The sequence below is a fragment of the Oncorhynchus keta genome, chromosome 27 (assembly GCF_023373465.1).
Source record: "Oncorhynchus keta strain PuntledgeMale-10-30-2019 chromosome 27, Oket_V2, whole genome shotgun sequence".
NCBI lineage: Eukaryota > Metazoa > Chordata > Actinopteri > Salmoniformes > Salmonidae > Oncorhynchus > Oncorhynchus keta.
Genome location: NC_068447.1, coordinates 29,261,110 through 29,277,556, shown reverse-complemented (window position 1 = coordinate 29,277,556; position 16,447 = coordinate 29,261,110). Strand labels below are relative to the sequence as shown.

At 45.2% G+C, this 16,447-nt stretch overlaps 1 protein-coding gene across 1 annotated transcript in view; it reads left to right on the top strand.

The window, feature by feature from the left end:
• The window catches only part of LOC118359729 (intermembrane lipid transfer protein VPS13D), a 64,934-nt gene that overhangs the window by 29,353 nt on the left and 19,134 nt on the right, over positions 1-16,447 (top strand). The window contains 17 exon segments of the mRNA XM_035738382.2: positions 117-333; positions 615-868; positions 3,837-4,028; positions 4,128-4,254; positions 4,783-4,925; positions 5,344-5,474; positions 5,660-5,835; positions 8,473-8,596; positions 8,829-9,064; positions 9,277-9,379; positions 9,612-9,769; positions 13,908-14,016; positions 14,447-14,617; positions 14,879-14,983; positions 15,411-15,560; positions 15,707-15,859; positions 16,225-16,321. Of these exon segments, the coding sequence (XP_035594275.2) occupies positions 117-333; positions 615-868; positions 3,837-4,028; positions 4,128-4,254; positions 4,783-4,925; positions 5,344-5,474; positions 5,660-5,835; positions 8,473-8,596; positions 8,829-9,064; positions 9,277-9,379; positions 9,612-9,769; positions 13,908-14,016; positions 14,447-14,617; positions 14,879-14,983; positions 15,411-15,560; positions 15,707-15,859; positions 16,225-16,321 (2,646 nt within the window).

Sequence of the window (16,447 nt, the reverse complement as noted above, 5' to 3'; positions counted from 1 at the left end):
ACATACTCAACAGTTCCCATGCAAAAACAACACTGAACAGTGAAAAGAATTGACATGAAGATTAGACTAATTATTGGTTAAAGAAGGAATATAATTATCTCTAACTGTTTGTTCAGAGCCTGTGGTGCTGCCGCCCATCCTGCCCGGCGAGGCCCTGGCGGTGCCCCTCCACCTGACGTCGTGGCGGTTGCAGGCGCGGCCCAAAGGCCTGGGCCTGTTCTTCTGCAAGGTGCCCATCCATTGGACCAGCGTGGAGAGACCCGGCGAGGTCAAGAGCAGCAAGAGGGAGTGCCAGTCGGCCGACTTTGAGGACCACCTCAAACGGAGCTTCAGGTAAAATTCCAGTTCAGTACACACAGTCTGAGTCTGCTCAGTCCAGAAATAAATCCAACCAATCATACCAAATCATGTATTTATTTCTAGTCTAACCCCACCCTGGTGTTGATAGAATTTGTCTCCCAAGTTTACACTACTTGTTTAAGCAACACGTGCATGCTATTGGCATATCAGCCCTCAGGCTAAATGTAGAACATTCTTTATTTTCTTACATGGGATACCTTCTCAATTACGCTCTTCCTCTCCCATCTCGCCTCTTCTCTCCTGCCCTCTGTTAGGTTCTGCGTGGTGATCAAGAAAGAGAACTACCCGGACCAGCAGCCTGCCAAGACCGTATCAGGTTCCGGCAGCTCCAAGCAGATCTACTGGCAGCCAGGCCACACCATCTACCTGCTGCCCACGCTGGTGCTGGCCAACCTGCTGCCCTGCGACCTCAACTACTACATCAAGGGCACGTCCATCAAGGGCTCCCTGAAGCCGGGCAAGGAGGCTGTGCTGCATGCTGCAGACACCTCCCAGAACATGGAGCTAGGTCAGAGTCCCACCGCTGCCATTCTCATATAATCACCTATCCACCTATTAAGAATCTCAATGTTCATGACCTGGAAATAATACTACACTGCTCAAAAAAATAAAGGGAACACTAAAATAACACATCCTAGATCTGAATGAATGAAATATTATTATTAAATACTTTTTTCTTTACATAGTTGAATGTGCTGACAACAAAATCACACAAATTATCAATGGAAATCAAATTTATCAACCCACGGAGGTCTGGATTTGGAGTCACACTCAAAATTAAAGTGGAAAACCACACTGCAGGCTGATCCAACTTTGATGTAGTGTCCTTAAAACAAGTCAAAATGAGGCTCAGTAGTGTGTGTGGCCTCCACGTGCGTGTATGACCTCCCTACAACGCCTGGGCATGCTCCTGATGAGGTGGCGGATGGTCTCCTGAGGGATCTCCTCCCAGACCTGGACTAAAGCATCCGCCAACTCCTTGACAGTCTGTGGTGCAACGTTAAGCGTTGGGTAATAAAGCGAGACATGATGTCCCAGATGTGCTCAATTGGATTCAGGTCTGGGGAACGGGCGGGCCAGTCCATAGCATCAATGCCTTCCTCTTGCAGGAACTGCTGACACACTCCAGCCACATGAGGTCTAGCATTGTCTTGCATTAGGAGGAACCCAGGGCCAACCGCACCAGCATATGGTCTCACAAGGGGTCTGAGGATCTCATCTCGGTACCTAATGGCTTTCAGGCTACCTCTGGCGAGCACATGGAGGGCTGTGCGGCCCCCTAAAGAAATGCTGGAGGATGTTGCAGGCAGCAGAACTTTCTCCATGGCGTCCCCAGACTCTGTCACGTCTGCCATGTGCTCAGTGTGAACCTGCTTTCATCTGTGAAGAGCACAGGGCGCCAGTGGCGAATTTGCCAATCTTGGTTTTCTCTGGCAAATGCCCAACGTCCTGCACGGTGTTGGGCTGTAAGCACAACCCCCACCTGTGGACGTCGGGCCCTCATACCACACTCATGGAGTTTGTTTCTGATCGTTTGAGCAGACACATGCACATTTGTGGCCTGCTGGAGGTCATTTTGCAGTGCTCTGGCTCTTGCACAAAGGCGGAGGTAGCGGTCCTGCTGCTGGGTTGTTGCCCTCCTACGGCCTCCTCCACGTCTCCTGATGTACTGGCCTGTCTCCTGGTAGCGCCTCCATGCTCTGAACACTACGCTGACAGACACAGCAAACCTTCTTGCCACAGCTCGCATTGATGTGCCATCCTGGATGAGCTGCACTACTTGAGCCACTTGTCTGGGTTGTAGACTCCGTCTCATGCTACCACTAGAGTGAAAGCACCGCCAGCATTCAAAAGTGACCAAAACATAAGCCAGGAAGCATAGGAACTGAGAAGTGGTCTGTGGTCACCACCTGTAGAACTGTCTTGCTAATTGCCTATAATTTCCACCTGTTGTCTATTCCATTTGCACAACATCATGTGAAATTTATTGTCAATCAGTGTTGCTTCCTAAGTGGACAGTTTGATTTCACAGAAGTGTGATTGACTTGGAGTTACATTGTGTTGTTTAAGTGGTCCCTTTATTTTTTTGAGCAGTGTATATCATAGCCATGTAATCTAGGTATACGAGGGCCATGGTCCTGGACTTTTTGTGGACCAAGCCTCAGAGGCGGAAATACAGGTGTAAAAACCCCATAGTGGAAATGCACAATTTATGTGATGATAATATACAGTGCATTCTGAACGTTTTCAGACCCCTGACCTTTTACATACTTTGTTACGTTACAGCCTTATTCTAAAATGGATTAAATCATTTTTTCCCTCATCAATCTATGCACAATACCCCATAATGACAAAGCAAAAAACACGTTTCAATTTTTTTTTGCAAATTTAGAACGGAAATAGTGCATTTACTTAAGTATTTAGACCCTTTACTCAGTACTTTGTTGAAGCACCTTTTGGCAGCGATTACAGCCTCGAGTCTTCTTGGGTATGACACGACAAGCTTGGCACATCTGTATTTGGGGAGTTTCTCCCGTTCTTCTCTGCAGATCCTCTCAAACTCTGTCAGCTTGGATGGGAGTGTCACTGCACAGCTATTTTCAGGTCTCTCCAGAGATATTTGATCGAGTTCAAGTCTAGTCTCTAGCTGGGCGACTCAAGGACATTGAGATTTGTCCCGAAGCCACTTCTACGTTGTCTTGGCTGTGTGCTTAGGGTCAATGTCCTGTTGGAAGGTGAACCGTCGCCCCAGTCTGTGGTCCTGAGAGCTCTGGAGCAGGTTTTCATCAAGGACCTCTCTATACCTTGCTCTGTTCATCTTTCCCTCAATCCTGACTAGTCTCCCAAGCCCTGCCGCTGAAAAACATCGCCACAGCATGGTGCTGCCACCACCATGCTTCACCGTAGGGGTGGTGCCAGGTTTTCTCCAGATGTGATGCATGGCATTCAGGCCAAAGAGTTCAATCTTGGTTTCATCAGACCAGAGAATCTTGTTTCTCATGGTCTGAGAGTCTATAGGTGCCTTTTGGCTTCCATCTGGCCACTCTACCATAAAGGCCTGATTGGTGGAGTGCAGCAGAGATGGTTGGCCTTCTGGAAGGTTCTCCCATCTCCACAGAGCAACTCTAGAGCTCTGTCAGTGACCATCGGGTTCTTGGTCACCACCTTGGTCTCCCCTGATTGCTCAGTTTGGCTGGGCGGCCAGCTTTAGGAAGAGTCTTGATGAGGATTTGTTTAATCCATTTTTGAATAAGGCTGTAACAAAATGTGGAAAAAGTCAAGGGGTCTGAATACTTTCCAAAGGCACTGTATCTAGTATGTGTAGTGCCTTGAAAAGCATTCACCCCCTTGTTGACTTTTTGTATTTTATTGCTTACAGCCTGAAATCACACATTAGACTTTTTCATTGAACTATACAGCCTAGTCCACACCTTTTCACCCTGACCATGTCTGTGCCCCCCTCCTCCTCCCACTAGGGGTGCTGCTAGAGAACTTCTCTGTGTGTAAGGAGCTGCTGATTCCCCCTGGTACCCAGAACTATGTGGTGCGCATGCGGCTGTATGATGCCAACAAGCGTCTGCTCTGTCTCACCATACGCATCATCCTGCGGGCACAGGGGGCGCTCAAGATCCTCATCTCAGCACCCTACTGGCTCATCAACAAGACTGGTGCTTACTATCCCTCATATACAGAACACACACACACAGTGAATCGAATTAAAATAAGTATTGACCTTTTGACGGTTCTGACTGTTTTCATCCCCTCAGGTCTGCCGTTGATCTTCCGTCAGGACAATGGGAAGACGGATGCAGGCGGTCAGTTTGAGGAGCACGAGTTAGCCAGGAGTCTCAGCCCCTTGCTCTTCTGTTACACTGACAAGGAGCAGCCAGCCATGTGAGTGTGCTGTAGGGCCTGGTTCCACTTCTGATTCTAGACACTATCCCTTTTATTGTTCACATGTATAAAAGGAGCAGTGTTGCACAGTTTAGTAATACTTCCGTAAAACCATAATTTGAACAAATGTTCAATATACAATTATTTCAGTAGCGGTGATATCAAAAGTGTAAAAGCACTTTGCCTTTGCGGTGAGGAAAACAGGTTACTGCACGGTGTAGCAGGAAAAAAAAAAAATATATATATATATATAAAGTAGATCTAGTTTTCTCAAGGGAGATCCTCTCCAGTGGCTGCACTGTCCATAATGTGAATTTCTGTGTAAACGTTTCTGTCTGTCGAGAGACATTGCAGAAGGATGGTAGGCTATATATTGATAGACAACACATTAGCAGATATAAATCAAACTATAAATTAGTTCGCTAAAAGTTAACTAAGCTAATTAACTATGTATTAATTCACATCCTAAAAAAACAACTAAGTTGAGCTTCCACAATTCCGGTTCTCTTATGTCTCCATTTTTCTCAGGTGCACTATGCGGATAGGGAAAGGGATCCATCCGGATGGGGTTCCCGGTTGGTGCCAGGGCTTTTCCCTGGATGGTGGGAGTGGAGTGAGGGCGGTGAAGGTCATCCAGCATGGGAATAGACCTGGACTCATCTACAACATAGGCAAGTAGCCTAACAACAACCGCAAGTAGCCTAACAACACAGGCAAGTAGCCTAACAACACAGGCAAGTAGCCTAACAACACAGGCAAGTAGCCTAACAACACAGGCAAGTAGCCTAACAACACAGGCAAGTAGCCTAACAACACAGGCAAGTAGCCTAACAACACAGGCAAGTAGCCTAACAACACAGGCAAGTAGCCTAACAACACAGGCAAGTCGCCTAACAACACAGGCAAGTCGCCTAACAACACAGGCAAGTAGCCTAACAACACAGGCAAGTAGCCTAACAACAACCTCAAGTAGCCTAACAACAACACCTCACTAATGGTTAGCCTTGGGCATCGGTGCCCATTTGTTGCCCTTGTCTATTATATAGCCTGTCGCAGCCGTGAAATATGCTGTTTTGTGTTTTCACGCAGGCATCAACGTTCGTAAAGGCAAGGGCCGCTACAGAGACACCCACATCGTGACCTTTGCCCCTCGGTACCTGCTGGACAACCGCTCCACCCACAAACTGGCCTTCTCCCAGAGGGAGTTTGCCAGGGGCAAGGTGAGTGACTGACAGTGCAAAGACAGGAATTAGACACATCCAAAGGGACAAAACAAAGCAATGAAAAGAAAGCAGATGTCCACTGGTTTAGGACTCAAACAGGATCTTTATTGGATCTAGTCATACAGCAGCAATGCTTCATGATAAGGACCATGTCAACAACCCTTGTTGTTGTATGACTCCAGGGAACGGTGAACCCAGAGGGCTACATCTCCACCCTGCCGGGTTCCAGTGTGGTCTTCCACTGGCCCAGGAATGACTATGACCAGCTTCTGTGTGTGCGCCTCATGGACAACCAAAACTGCACCTGGTCCGGAGGCTTCGAGGTCAACAAGCCCAAGTCCTTCCATGTCAACATGAGGTAAAAGACTATAGGACTATCTGAGAAAACGGCTATACTGTCATGCATACAAAATAGTGCTCATTGTGAAAATACAGTAAGAACAAATCCCTGGCACCATAGCTGCTCCAAAGGCTTTAAAAATGCAATATGTAACTTAATATTACAATATTTTTGGTTATGGGAAATATATTTCACAGTGGTTTAGATTAGGGATGCAGCAATATGACATTTTTGATACTGATATCTGATATTTTCCTTGCCAAAATATCTGATTCCAATAACTAATATTAAAAATGTTAGAGGCATTTTAAGCATTCTAGTACAGTTAAATAGTTGAAACATACACTGACCAAAAAGTTATGTTGTTGGCATTTACATATATCTCCATTTACCAGTAAAACAATCAAAACCTATTTCTTTCACTTTCTTGCTGTGCTGTTTCGTTGTTCATTTGTTCAGTCTCAACCAGGATTTCATCATACATGTCAAGCAGTGAAGTTTCAGCTCTGTCTGTCCGTGGCCTCTTCCTCAGTGCGCACTGTCACTGTCCGTTTCCATCTTGTCCAGCTATGTATATAACATTTCACGAAAACCCTGTTTCTTGTCTGCATCGAAGTAGCGGTCCTTGTACCGAGCATCGAGCCTGGTGGCGACACAGTAAAGAGGCTCAGAGAGAATGCCACCGAATCGCTTGTTCACAGCCTCTAGAGTACTTTTCCGAGTTGACCCGACGGTATGAGTCCGCAGTTTTGTTGAGCAGGCGTTTCAATGCCATGACCGAGGATATCACGTCTGCTGCAGACGCAGTTGATGAGCTTATTTCTCCAGTCAGTTGTTTAAATGGAGCTGGGAATGTTAATGTTTCAAACATGTTCTCAAATGCCATTGAAATGGCAGCAGCGGTATGAGAACCAACACATTCTTGAGCATGCAATACGGCTTTCCTCAGTACAAAATCCTTGTGGACCCACTGTGCTGTCAGAATCATAATGCTCATGGGGCTGACATCGCTGGTCCAAATGTCAGTCGTGAAGCTAATAGCAGTGATGCCCACATAAAGTAGCTCATTAATGTGAGTTTCAACAATACTGTGTAACTCTGGTAGGGCAACATCTGAAAAATAGCGTCTTCTTGGTAGTGTGTACCGGTGCTCGACCAGTCGGCGAAAGCCAACATCATCCACGACAGAGAACAGTTGTCAAGGGCAATGAATTCCATTATCTTGGAGTTAATGGATTTTGCCTTTTGAGTTGTCTCACTGAAATATTCTTACTCTTTCAAATGACTCCTTGGCTTGTTGACTGTTCGATCCACACAGCAGACATTGTGGGCTAGGTTAGAAATGCTGTTTAGCGATGTATTTTTTTTAATGCTTTTGTTCTGTGCAGCACTGTATTTTTCATCTACCTACGTTATGTAGGTATGTACGTCATCTACCTACGTTGTGTAGGTATGTACGTCATCTACCTACGTTGTGTACGTCATCTACCTACGTTGTGTAGGTATGTACGTCATCTACCTACGTTATGTAGGTATGTACGTCATCTACCTACCTACGTTGTGTAGGTATGTACGTCATCTACCTACCTACGTTGTGTAGGTATGTACGTCATCTACCTACCTACGTTGTGTAGGTATGTACGTCATCTACCTACCTACGTTGTGTAGGTATGTACGTCATCTACCTACGTTGTGTAGGTATGTACGTCATCTACCTACGTTGTGTAGGTATGTACGTCATCTACCTACGTTGTGTAGGTATGTACGTCATCTACCTACGTTGTGTAGGTATGTACGTCATCTACCTACGTTGTGTAGGTATGTACGTCATCTACCTACGTTGTGTAGGTATGTACGTCATCTACCTACGTTGTGTAGGTATGTACGTCATCTACCTACGTTGTGTAGGTATGCACGTCATCTACCTACGTTGTGTAGGTATGCACGTCATCTACCTACGTTGTGTAGGTATGCACGTCATCTACCTACGTTGTGTAGGTATGCACGTCATCTACCTACGTTGTGTAGGTATGCACGTCATCTACCTACGTTGTGTAGGTATGTACGTCATCTACCTACGTTGTGTAGGTATGTACGTCATCTACCTACGTTGTGTAGGTATGTACGTCATCTACCTACGTTGTGTAGGTATGCACGTCATCTACCTACGTTGTGTAGGTATGCACGTCATCTACCTACGTTGTGTAGGTATGCACGTCATCTACCTACGTTGTGTAGGTATGCACGTCATCTACCTACGTTGTGTAGGTATGCACGTCAGCTTTGACATCGGTTTTGCACAACGGTGTTAAACTAGACAACGGGTCGATGTTGGCATTTTTAGCTAATACCGTCCGATTCAGATATACTTACCGATTTGGTATCGTGCATCCCTAGTTTAGATTGTATAATGACTCTTTACACTATACTTGCTTGTTTTGTCACAATTTTAGCAACCAGGAAATGGCGCAGCCATTTTTCTGCACAGTGCACTTTTAATATTCATAAATGATTAAACACTTACTCCTGACACTCATGTGTAAGACCACAGAGAGAGCCAACTTTATAATGCCATACCCAACTCATTATAATGGTTAAGTATTACAGAAAATGCCTCTACTGTAGTTGTGCTGTATTGTGTTGTTTCCATGACAGAGACACACTGGGCAACTGTTTCTTCCTGCGAGCAGAGATTACACTGAAGGGAGCCACCTATCAGATCTGCTTCAGCGACACCGACCAACTACCACCGCCGTTCCGCATCGACAACATCTCAGAGGTACAGTATTGGAGATGTCTGCAGGGGTGAACTCTCATATCACAGATTCTCTCAGCGCCATAGATGTACATACAGAGATTGGGAAACGAATCATGTTGGAGCCAAACAATCAAATAAAACATTGGAGTTTGCATTGTAACTGACATGCTGTTATTGGTGAATTTTGTGTGCCAAAATGGCACCCATAATCTTATTGAGATTCTAAGTCTCACACTGAGTTTGTTTACTGCAGGTGCCCATCCAGTTCTGGCAGCACGGAGTGGCAGACATCCGGCTTCACACAGAGGTGAAGGCGGGATCAGTGCTGGACTTTGCTTGTGACGAGCCCACCCTGCCCCCCTACCTCACCCTCATTGTGAAGGGTGCCGGCTCGTCTGAGGTCACCGCTGATATGAACTTCTTCCGGGAATACAACAAACTCTACTACGAGAACTTCATCTACATCGCGGCCACATACACTTTTTCTCAGTGAGTATGAGAGAGACTGAGGTTGGACAGGCATAGTTCAGAACCAGGGTCAGGTTCATTTGGTACCAAATGGACAAAAACAGACAAACAGGAAGGGACTACTTGGACTTGTCCAATAAAAATAGCATGTTTTTGGTTGTACAGTGTTCTGCTACGGTATGCTCTAATGAACCCAGACATAAACGCTGACTCATGTTGTTGTGTTTCTACAGGGATGCAGGGAAGAGGCCGGTGGGGAAAAAACGGGTGGTGGCAGGTGCTGAACTGGTGCTGGATGTGGAGACCAAGACCCAGAGAGTTGTCCTCAAGAAAAAGGTGCAACCATTATAGCAAATACACCTTAAAACGTAGCAGTGTTTATGCTTCAAATGTCAGCTACTTCACCCATTTTGTATGAGTGGGACAGAACTCTCCATTGGGTTTCGTATAACTTTCAGTAGTGAAGTGATCACTTGAAATCCATGAATAAAAAGGCTTTAAGACCGTTTACAGACTAATTTTCCAACTCCAAAATAACAATATTCCAAACTTGTTCCTGTTACCTCAGGAGCCGGGGAAGCGTTCCCAGCTGTGGCGAATGACGGGAACAGGAATGCTATGTCACGAAGGCTCCTCCCCTCCACAGAGCAAGCCTGCTCAGCCACGCCCCCTGGACTCCTCCCTGGTGCTGGACATCGCGGGGTTGGCAGCAGTCACAGACAATCAGTCAGTCACTGCTTCCCTGACTCAAAAATATTCTTATGTGTGGTTTCATCTTTATAGGATATGTCTGTATCTACACTCAACAAAAATACAAATACAGGGCCTCCCGGGTGGCGCAGTGATTAAGAGCGCTGTACTGCAGCGCCAGCTGTGCCACCAGAGACTCTGGGTTCGTGCCCAGGCTCTGTCGTAACCGGCCGCGACCGGGAGGTCCGTGGGGCGATGCACAATTGGCCTAGCGTCGTCCGGGTTAGGGAGGGTTTGGCCGGTAGGGATATCCTTGTCTAGTCGCGCACCAGTGACTCCTGTGGCGGGCCTGGTGCATTGCACGCTAACCAAATCAAATCAAATCAAATTTATTTATATAGCCCTTCGTACATCAGCTGATATCTCAAAGTGCTGTACAGAAACCCAGCCTAAAACCCCAAACAGCAAACAATGCAGGTGTAAAAGCACGGTGGCTAGGAAAAACTCCCTAGAAAGGCCAAAACCTAGAAAGAAACCTAGAGAGGAACCGGGCTATGTGGGGTGGCCAGTCCTCTTCTGGCTGTGCCGGGTAGAGATTATAACAGAACATGACCAAGATGTTCAAATGTTCATAAATGACCAGCATGGTCGAATAATAATAAGGCAGAACAGTTGAAACTGGAGCAGCAGCACAGTCAGGTGGACTGGGGACAGCAAGGAGCCTTCATGTCAGGTAGTCCTGGGGCACGGTCCTAGGGCTCAGGTCAGTTGAAACTGGAGCAGGAGCATGGCCAGGTGGACTGGGGACAGCAAGGAGTCCTCATGTCAGGTAGTCCTGGGACATGGTCCTAGGGCTCAGGTCCTCCGAGAGAGAGAAAGAAAGAGAGAAGGAGAGAATTAGAGAACGCACACTTAGATTCACACAGGACACCGAATAGGACAGGAGAAGTACTCCAGATATAACAAACTGACCCTAGCCCCCGACACATAAACTACTGCAGCATAAATACTGGAGGCTGAGACAGGAGGGGTCAGTTTCAACCAAGGTTGAACTTGTTTAGTTGTTGGAAGTGTGCACTTAGTATTTTTCTGCTTTTGTTCTGTGTAGCGCTGTATTTTTCGTGTGCACATATGCACGTCATCTACCTACGTTTATATAGGTATGCACGTCATCTACCTACGGTTTATATAGGTATGCACGTCATCTACCTACGTTTATATAGGTATGGACGTCATCTACCTACATTATATAGGTATGGGCGTCATCTACCTACGTTTATATAGGTATGCACGTCATCTACCTACGGTTTATATAGGTATGGGCGTCATCTACCTACGTTTATATAGGTATGCACGTCATCTACCTACGTTTATATAGGTATGCACGTCATCTACCTACGTTTATATAGGTATGGGCGTCATCTACCTACGTTTATATAGGTATGCGCGTCATCTACCTACGTTTATATAGGTATGCACGTCATCTACCTACGTTTATATAGGTATGCACGTCATCTACCTACGTTTATATAGGTATGCACGTCATCTACCTACGTTTATATAGGTATGCACGTCATCTACCTACGTTTATATAGGTATGCACGTCATCTACCTACGGTTTTGCACATCAGCGTTAAACTAGACATTGGGCCAATGCCGACGTTTCCATTTTTAGCTAATGTCGTCCGATTCCGACATGCTTACCGATTATATAGTGCATCCCTAGTTTACATCCCTGAGCATTTCTCATTTTCCAAGACAATCCATCCACCTGACAGGTGTGGCATATCAAGAAGCTGATTAAACAGCATGACCATTACACAGGTGTGCCACTCTAAAATGTGCAGTTTTGTCACACAACACAATGCCACAGATATCTCAAGTTGAGGGAACGTGCAATTGGCATGCTGACTGCAGGAATGTCCACCGGAGCTGTTGCCAGAGAATTTAATGTTAATTTCTCTACCAGAAGCCTCTGCGAACGTTGTTTTAAAAAATTTGGCAGTATGTCCAAATGGCCTCACAACTGCAGACTACGTGCATGGCGTTGTGTGGGTGAGCGGTTTGCTGATGTTAACGTTGTGAACAGAGTGCCACATGGTGGCGATTGGGTTATGGTATGGGCAGGCATAAGTTACGGACAACGAACACAATTTAAAAAAACAATTTTTGGGGCAGTTTGAATGCACAGAGATACCGTGAAGACATCCTGAGGCCCATTGTCGTGCCATTCATCTGTCGTCATCACCTCGTGTTTCAGCATGATAATGCACTGCCCCATGTCGCATGCATCTGCACACAATTCCTGGAAGCTGAAAATGTCCCAGTTCTTCCATGGCCTGCATACTCACCAGACATTGAGCACGTTTGGGATTCTCCTGATCGATGTGTACGACACTGTGTTCCAGTTCCCGCCAATATCCATCAACTTCGCACAGCCATTGAAGAGTGGGACAACATAGGCCATAATCAACAGTCTGATCAACTCTATGCGAAGGAGATGTGTTGCGCTGCATGAGGCAAATGGTGGTTACACCAGATAATGACTGGTTTTCTGACACACGCCTAGGCCTGTTGGGGTAACCGTATTACCGCCACACTGGCGGTCACGAGTCATGAAGGCAGTCAAATTCCACAGTAATTAGGCTTCTCCAAGTGCTGATGCTCCTGCTGGTCATTAATAGTCTACCAAACTTGATAACTGCCTGGTACTCGGCACTCTATTGTCCCTCTAATCACTCTGACATCAATGCAAATGTAATTGGAAATCTGATCAAACACTTCATGAGAGCCCATGAGCTCATGTTGCACAACATTTCTATAGGCTATGCATATAGAGGAGGATCCCATCAGCTTTCTATAGGCTAGGCCTACTATATTTATTTATTTCCTAATATTAAGCACATTGCTTATCTTTACAACAGAAGTATAGCCTACCTGGCTGGCATGAAAATGAACCACGGGGAAAGCATCACCCATTTGCTATTAAAGTGCATACTGTAGATGACGTGTTTTGATAATGGTGTTTTCCCGCTAATGAAACATTTTGCACTTATAGCCTACTGCAATGTGTGCATTGCTGCACTTATAATGTGAAGAAATAGCCTAATGGTTTATCAACATTTTAATCTAAACGTTCTGATCTGCTGTGTCAGCCACATTGCGTAAAAAGTTTTTTAGATGCTAGTGGCTGTATTAATTTGGGATCTATTGTATCCCATATCTGTCCCAGACTATGTTTGGAATATTTATTTCTTGCTAAGAATAGGTGGACTTTTTTATTATGGGGGATAGTAGATTGACATAGGCTAGTGCTTTTCATTAGGCCTACGCATCTTGTTTGCTGACGAAAGGTAATGTGGACAGTTCTTCCAGTATATTCAATATGCACCTTGGATTTGGATAAAGACGCGTGCAGTTTCATCCCCGATGTGTCTGTCTTCACTTGTAGCCTGTGAGAAAGGCCCGATCACGTGATGGATAGACATGGGAGTGAGACGCTTCCGAGCATGCAGCACTCTGGGAGAAGGGCACAACGGCCACTGGCCACAAAAGGAATGGATTTTTTTAGGGCACTCAATTGTATTCTTCATGCTATAAAATAATGCCACGGAATTCAAAGCAAAACTTGTCTGCTAAATGAACTATTGTAGCTCATGGCTATTTGGCATAGCCAGATCAGGACCTGACATAAGGACAACTCGGAGTATGTTGTTCTGTAATAGACTCCATTTTCTTCATATCATGCTGCTTTAGACCTGTCTAAAATAAATAATGGATTTATTGTGATGGTGTAGGCTATATTACATGGATTTATTAGACTTTTTAAAATGTAGATGTTCCAGAGGTCTGCATCAGTGGCTTGTAGGCTATGCGTGTTTATGTTAATCAACAGTCAATTACCGTAAGACGACTGTTATTTGCTTGTCACCGGCTGACAATTTCGTGACCCCCACAGCCCTATCCACGCCACTACCTTTTTTTTTCTGTGACCAACAGATGCGAATATCTGTATTCCCAGTCATGTAAAATCCATAGATTTATTTCACTTGACTGATTTCCTTATATGAACTGTAACTCAGTAAAATCCTAGAAATTATTGCCTGTTACAGGTAAATATGTACAGAAAAAATTATAATGTATCTGACATCATTGTCCTCTCCCTTTTCCCTAGCTATGAGCCCTTGATGCTGAGGAGGCCAGACCCGCGGCGCAGCACCACCCAGACTTGGCACTTCTCATCAGGCATGCTGACCTGTGGCCTGCCCCGGCTGGTGGTACAGGTGGGTAGTTCCCACAGAACGCCTCTTTACTATCTGCTGATCAAACATACTTTTGCTGTTACACTTCATTTTATTTTAGCTGTCCATATCAAATTCTTATTTGATTATAATTGGTTTTGGTATCTAATCTTGCATTGTTAAACACTTAATAGTATTTTTCAGAGATTAAGTAACACTTAATTTCCAGCTGAATGTGTTGAAATGTTTAATAGGTACTTCATAATGCTATTGAATAAGGTTCTTATGATTAGAGCATATAGACACTTTTGACAATGTGACCTATGAAGCTTAGAAACACTGGGCTAGTATATTAGGCCAATACTGTATGTAGACATCTAAAACAAAGTCTCACCAAACATTGTTTCCAATCCGAATATAGCTCCATTTCTATTTAATGTGCCCCTCTGTGTTGACCTCTGATCCCCCTCAGGCGAACGGTGGTGTGGAGGGGCTGTTTGACGGGGCAGAGGTGGTGCTGGGGCCGGCTGCAGGCCTGCTGGAGCTGGGCCCAGAGCAGCAGTTCATCAACCAGAAGATGAGGCCTGGCTCTGGGGTGCTGTCTGTCCAAGTCCTGCCGGATGGACCCACACGAGTGCTGCAGGTTAGCTTTGGGTGTATTTGGATCTATATAGTACCAGACAGAGGTTTGGGGACACCCATTCATTTAAGGGTTTTTCTTTATTTTTACTATTGTCTACATAGAATAATAGTGAAGACATCAAAACTATGAAGTAACACATATGGAATCACTTAGTAACTAAAAAAGTGCTAAACAAATCAGTTGACTGTATCGTTTCAATACTTTCATGTTGGTTCCATGTCTGCCGGTAACTGGCTTTATGTAATGCTGTTGCTACTGTAGATCAGTGACTTCAACCAGCGGCGAATGAACCGGACGTCCCCGAGCACAGAGGAGGACCAGAACAAAGACAACATTCAGAAGAAGAAGCCAGAACAGGAACTGGAGGTACACTTACTAACCATTAAAAGTGTATTGAAGATACATTTCCTCTTCCTACCCATAGCTTACCTTTAAGTCCCTCAAGGATTTTGCAGAGTTTTTTGGGATCATTGCCGTACAAAATGCTTGATTTTGCTGTAGCAATAATGACATTTCGCATTGCAATTTGTAATATTTTTGACAAATTTGTCAAATGTACTGATGAGGTAAAAGGTTTGTTGACTTGTTGCTTTGTTGAACCATTTTATGTGGTAATATTGCAATTATTTTATTATTTTATGCAGGAATAGTGCAGTGATTGGTCAAATTTGTAAGCCTTTGCATAACATGCGAGAAATTTTGTTAAATCCTTGAGGGATTGTCACATAAGGCTAACCTACCATGACCACCATTCTGTCTGTCTCTCCGCCTGTCCGTCTTGTCTGATGGTCAGGTGTTGGTGAACTTGGAGGAAGGCGTGGGTCTCTCCCTGGTTAACAAGCTGCCAGAGGAGCTGGTGTTCACTACATTGTCAGGTATAGACATCCACTTCACTCGCACCGCTGCCAACGAGGTGCTGGAGCTGAGCATCCAGAACATCCAGGTAACCCCTCCTGAACCATTCACCTTCTTAACCCCTTTAGTGCACCTTTTAAGTATCAACTGAGGAGTTTGAATTGTAGTTATTGATTGATTGCATCTTTTGCTGTCTTTCTCCCTCCCTCTCTCTTTCTCCCTCTCCTCCACCAGGTGGATAATCAGCTCCTGGGCACCACTCAGCCGGTGATGCTGTGTGTTTCCCCAGGCTCCAGTAGTGAGAGCAGCATCATGGACACTGGCGCCGCCCTGCAGATCAACTCTGTTAAGGTCCCCAGCAACCTCGTTCTCACCGACCTCTTCAAGGTAAGGCCTGACTGCCAAGTTCACTTCACAGCAACTCAGGCATGGCCTGACTCCATCAGGGTCTTATTCATGAGGCAGGAAATTGAAGGAAACAAATTGAAACAGGGAGCGACTACCATGTCTTGTCCAATAAGAAATGCTCGATTTGTATGTTTTTCTAATGTGTGCCCAAATGAATACGACCCATGTGAACAATCACTTACACCTGCTAGCAAATTCAAACTAGTTAGTTTGTTTGCCATACAGTAAGCGTTAGCTAACAGTCTACAAAGGAGGCAAGTTCATGAGTGTTTATAAACTGAATGATTGTTAAGGCTGAGGAGATGTTGTAATACTGAGGTCATGACACAGTGTTTTCTGCGCAGCATCTCATGGTGACAGCGAGGCGCTTCACTGTCATCATCGAGGAGAAACTCCTGCTGAAGCTGCTCAGCTTCTTTGGTTACGGCCACACAGAGGCAGGTGGGTAGACCCCTGGTTCCTGAACGGACACCATGACAGGTTTTTGGACTGTACGAGAGGCATTCTATATATTCTCATTTATAAGCAGACCGTGTATAAATGACTCTAGACATCATTGTATTATAC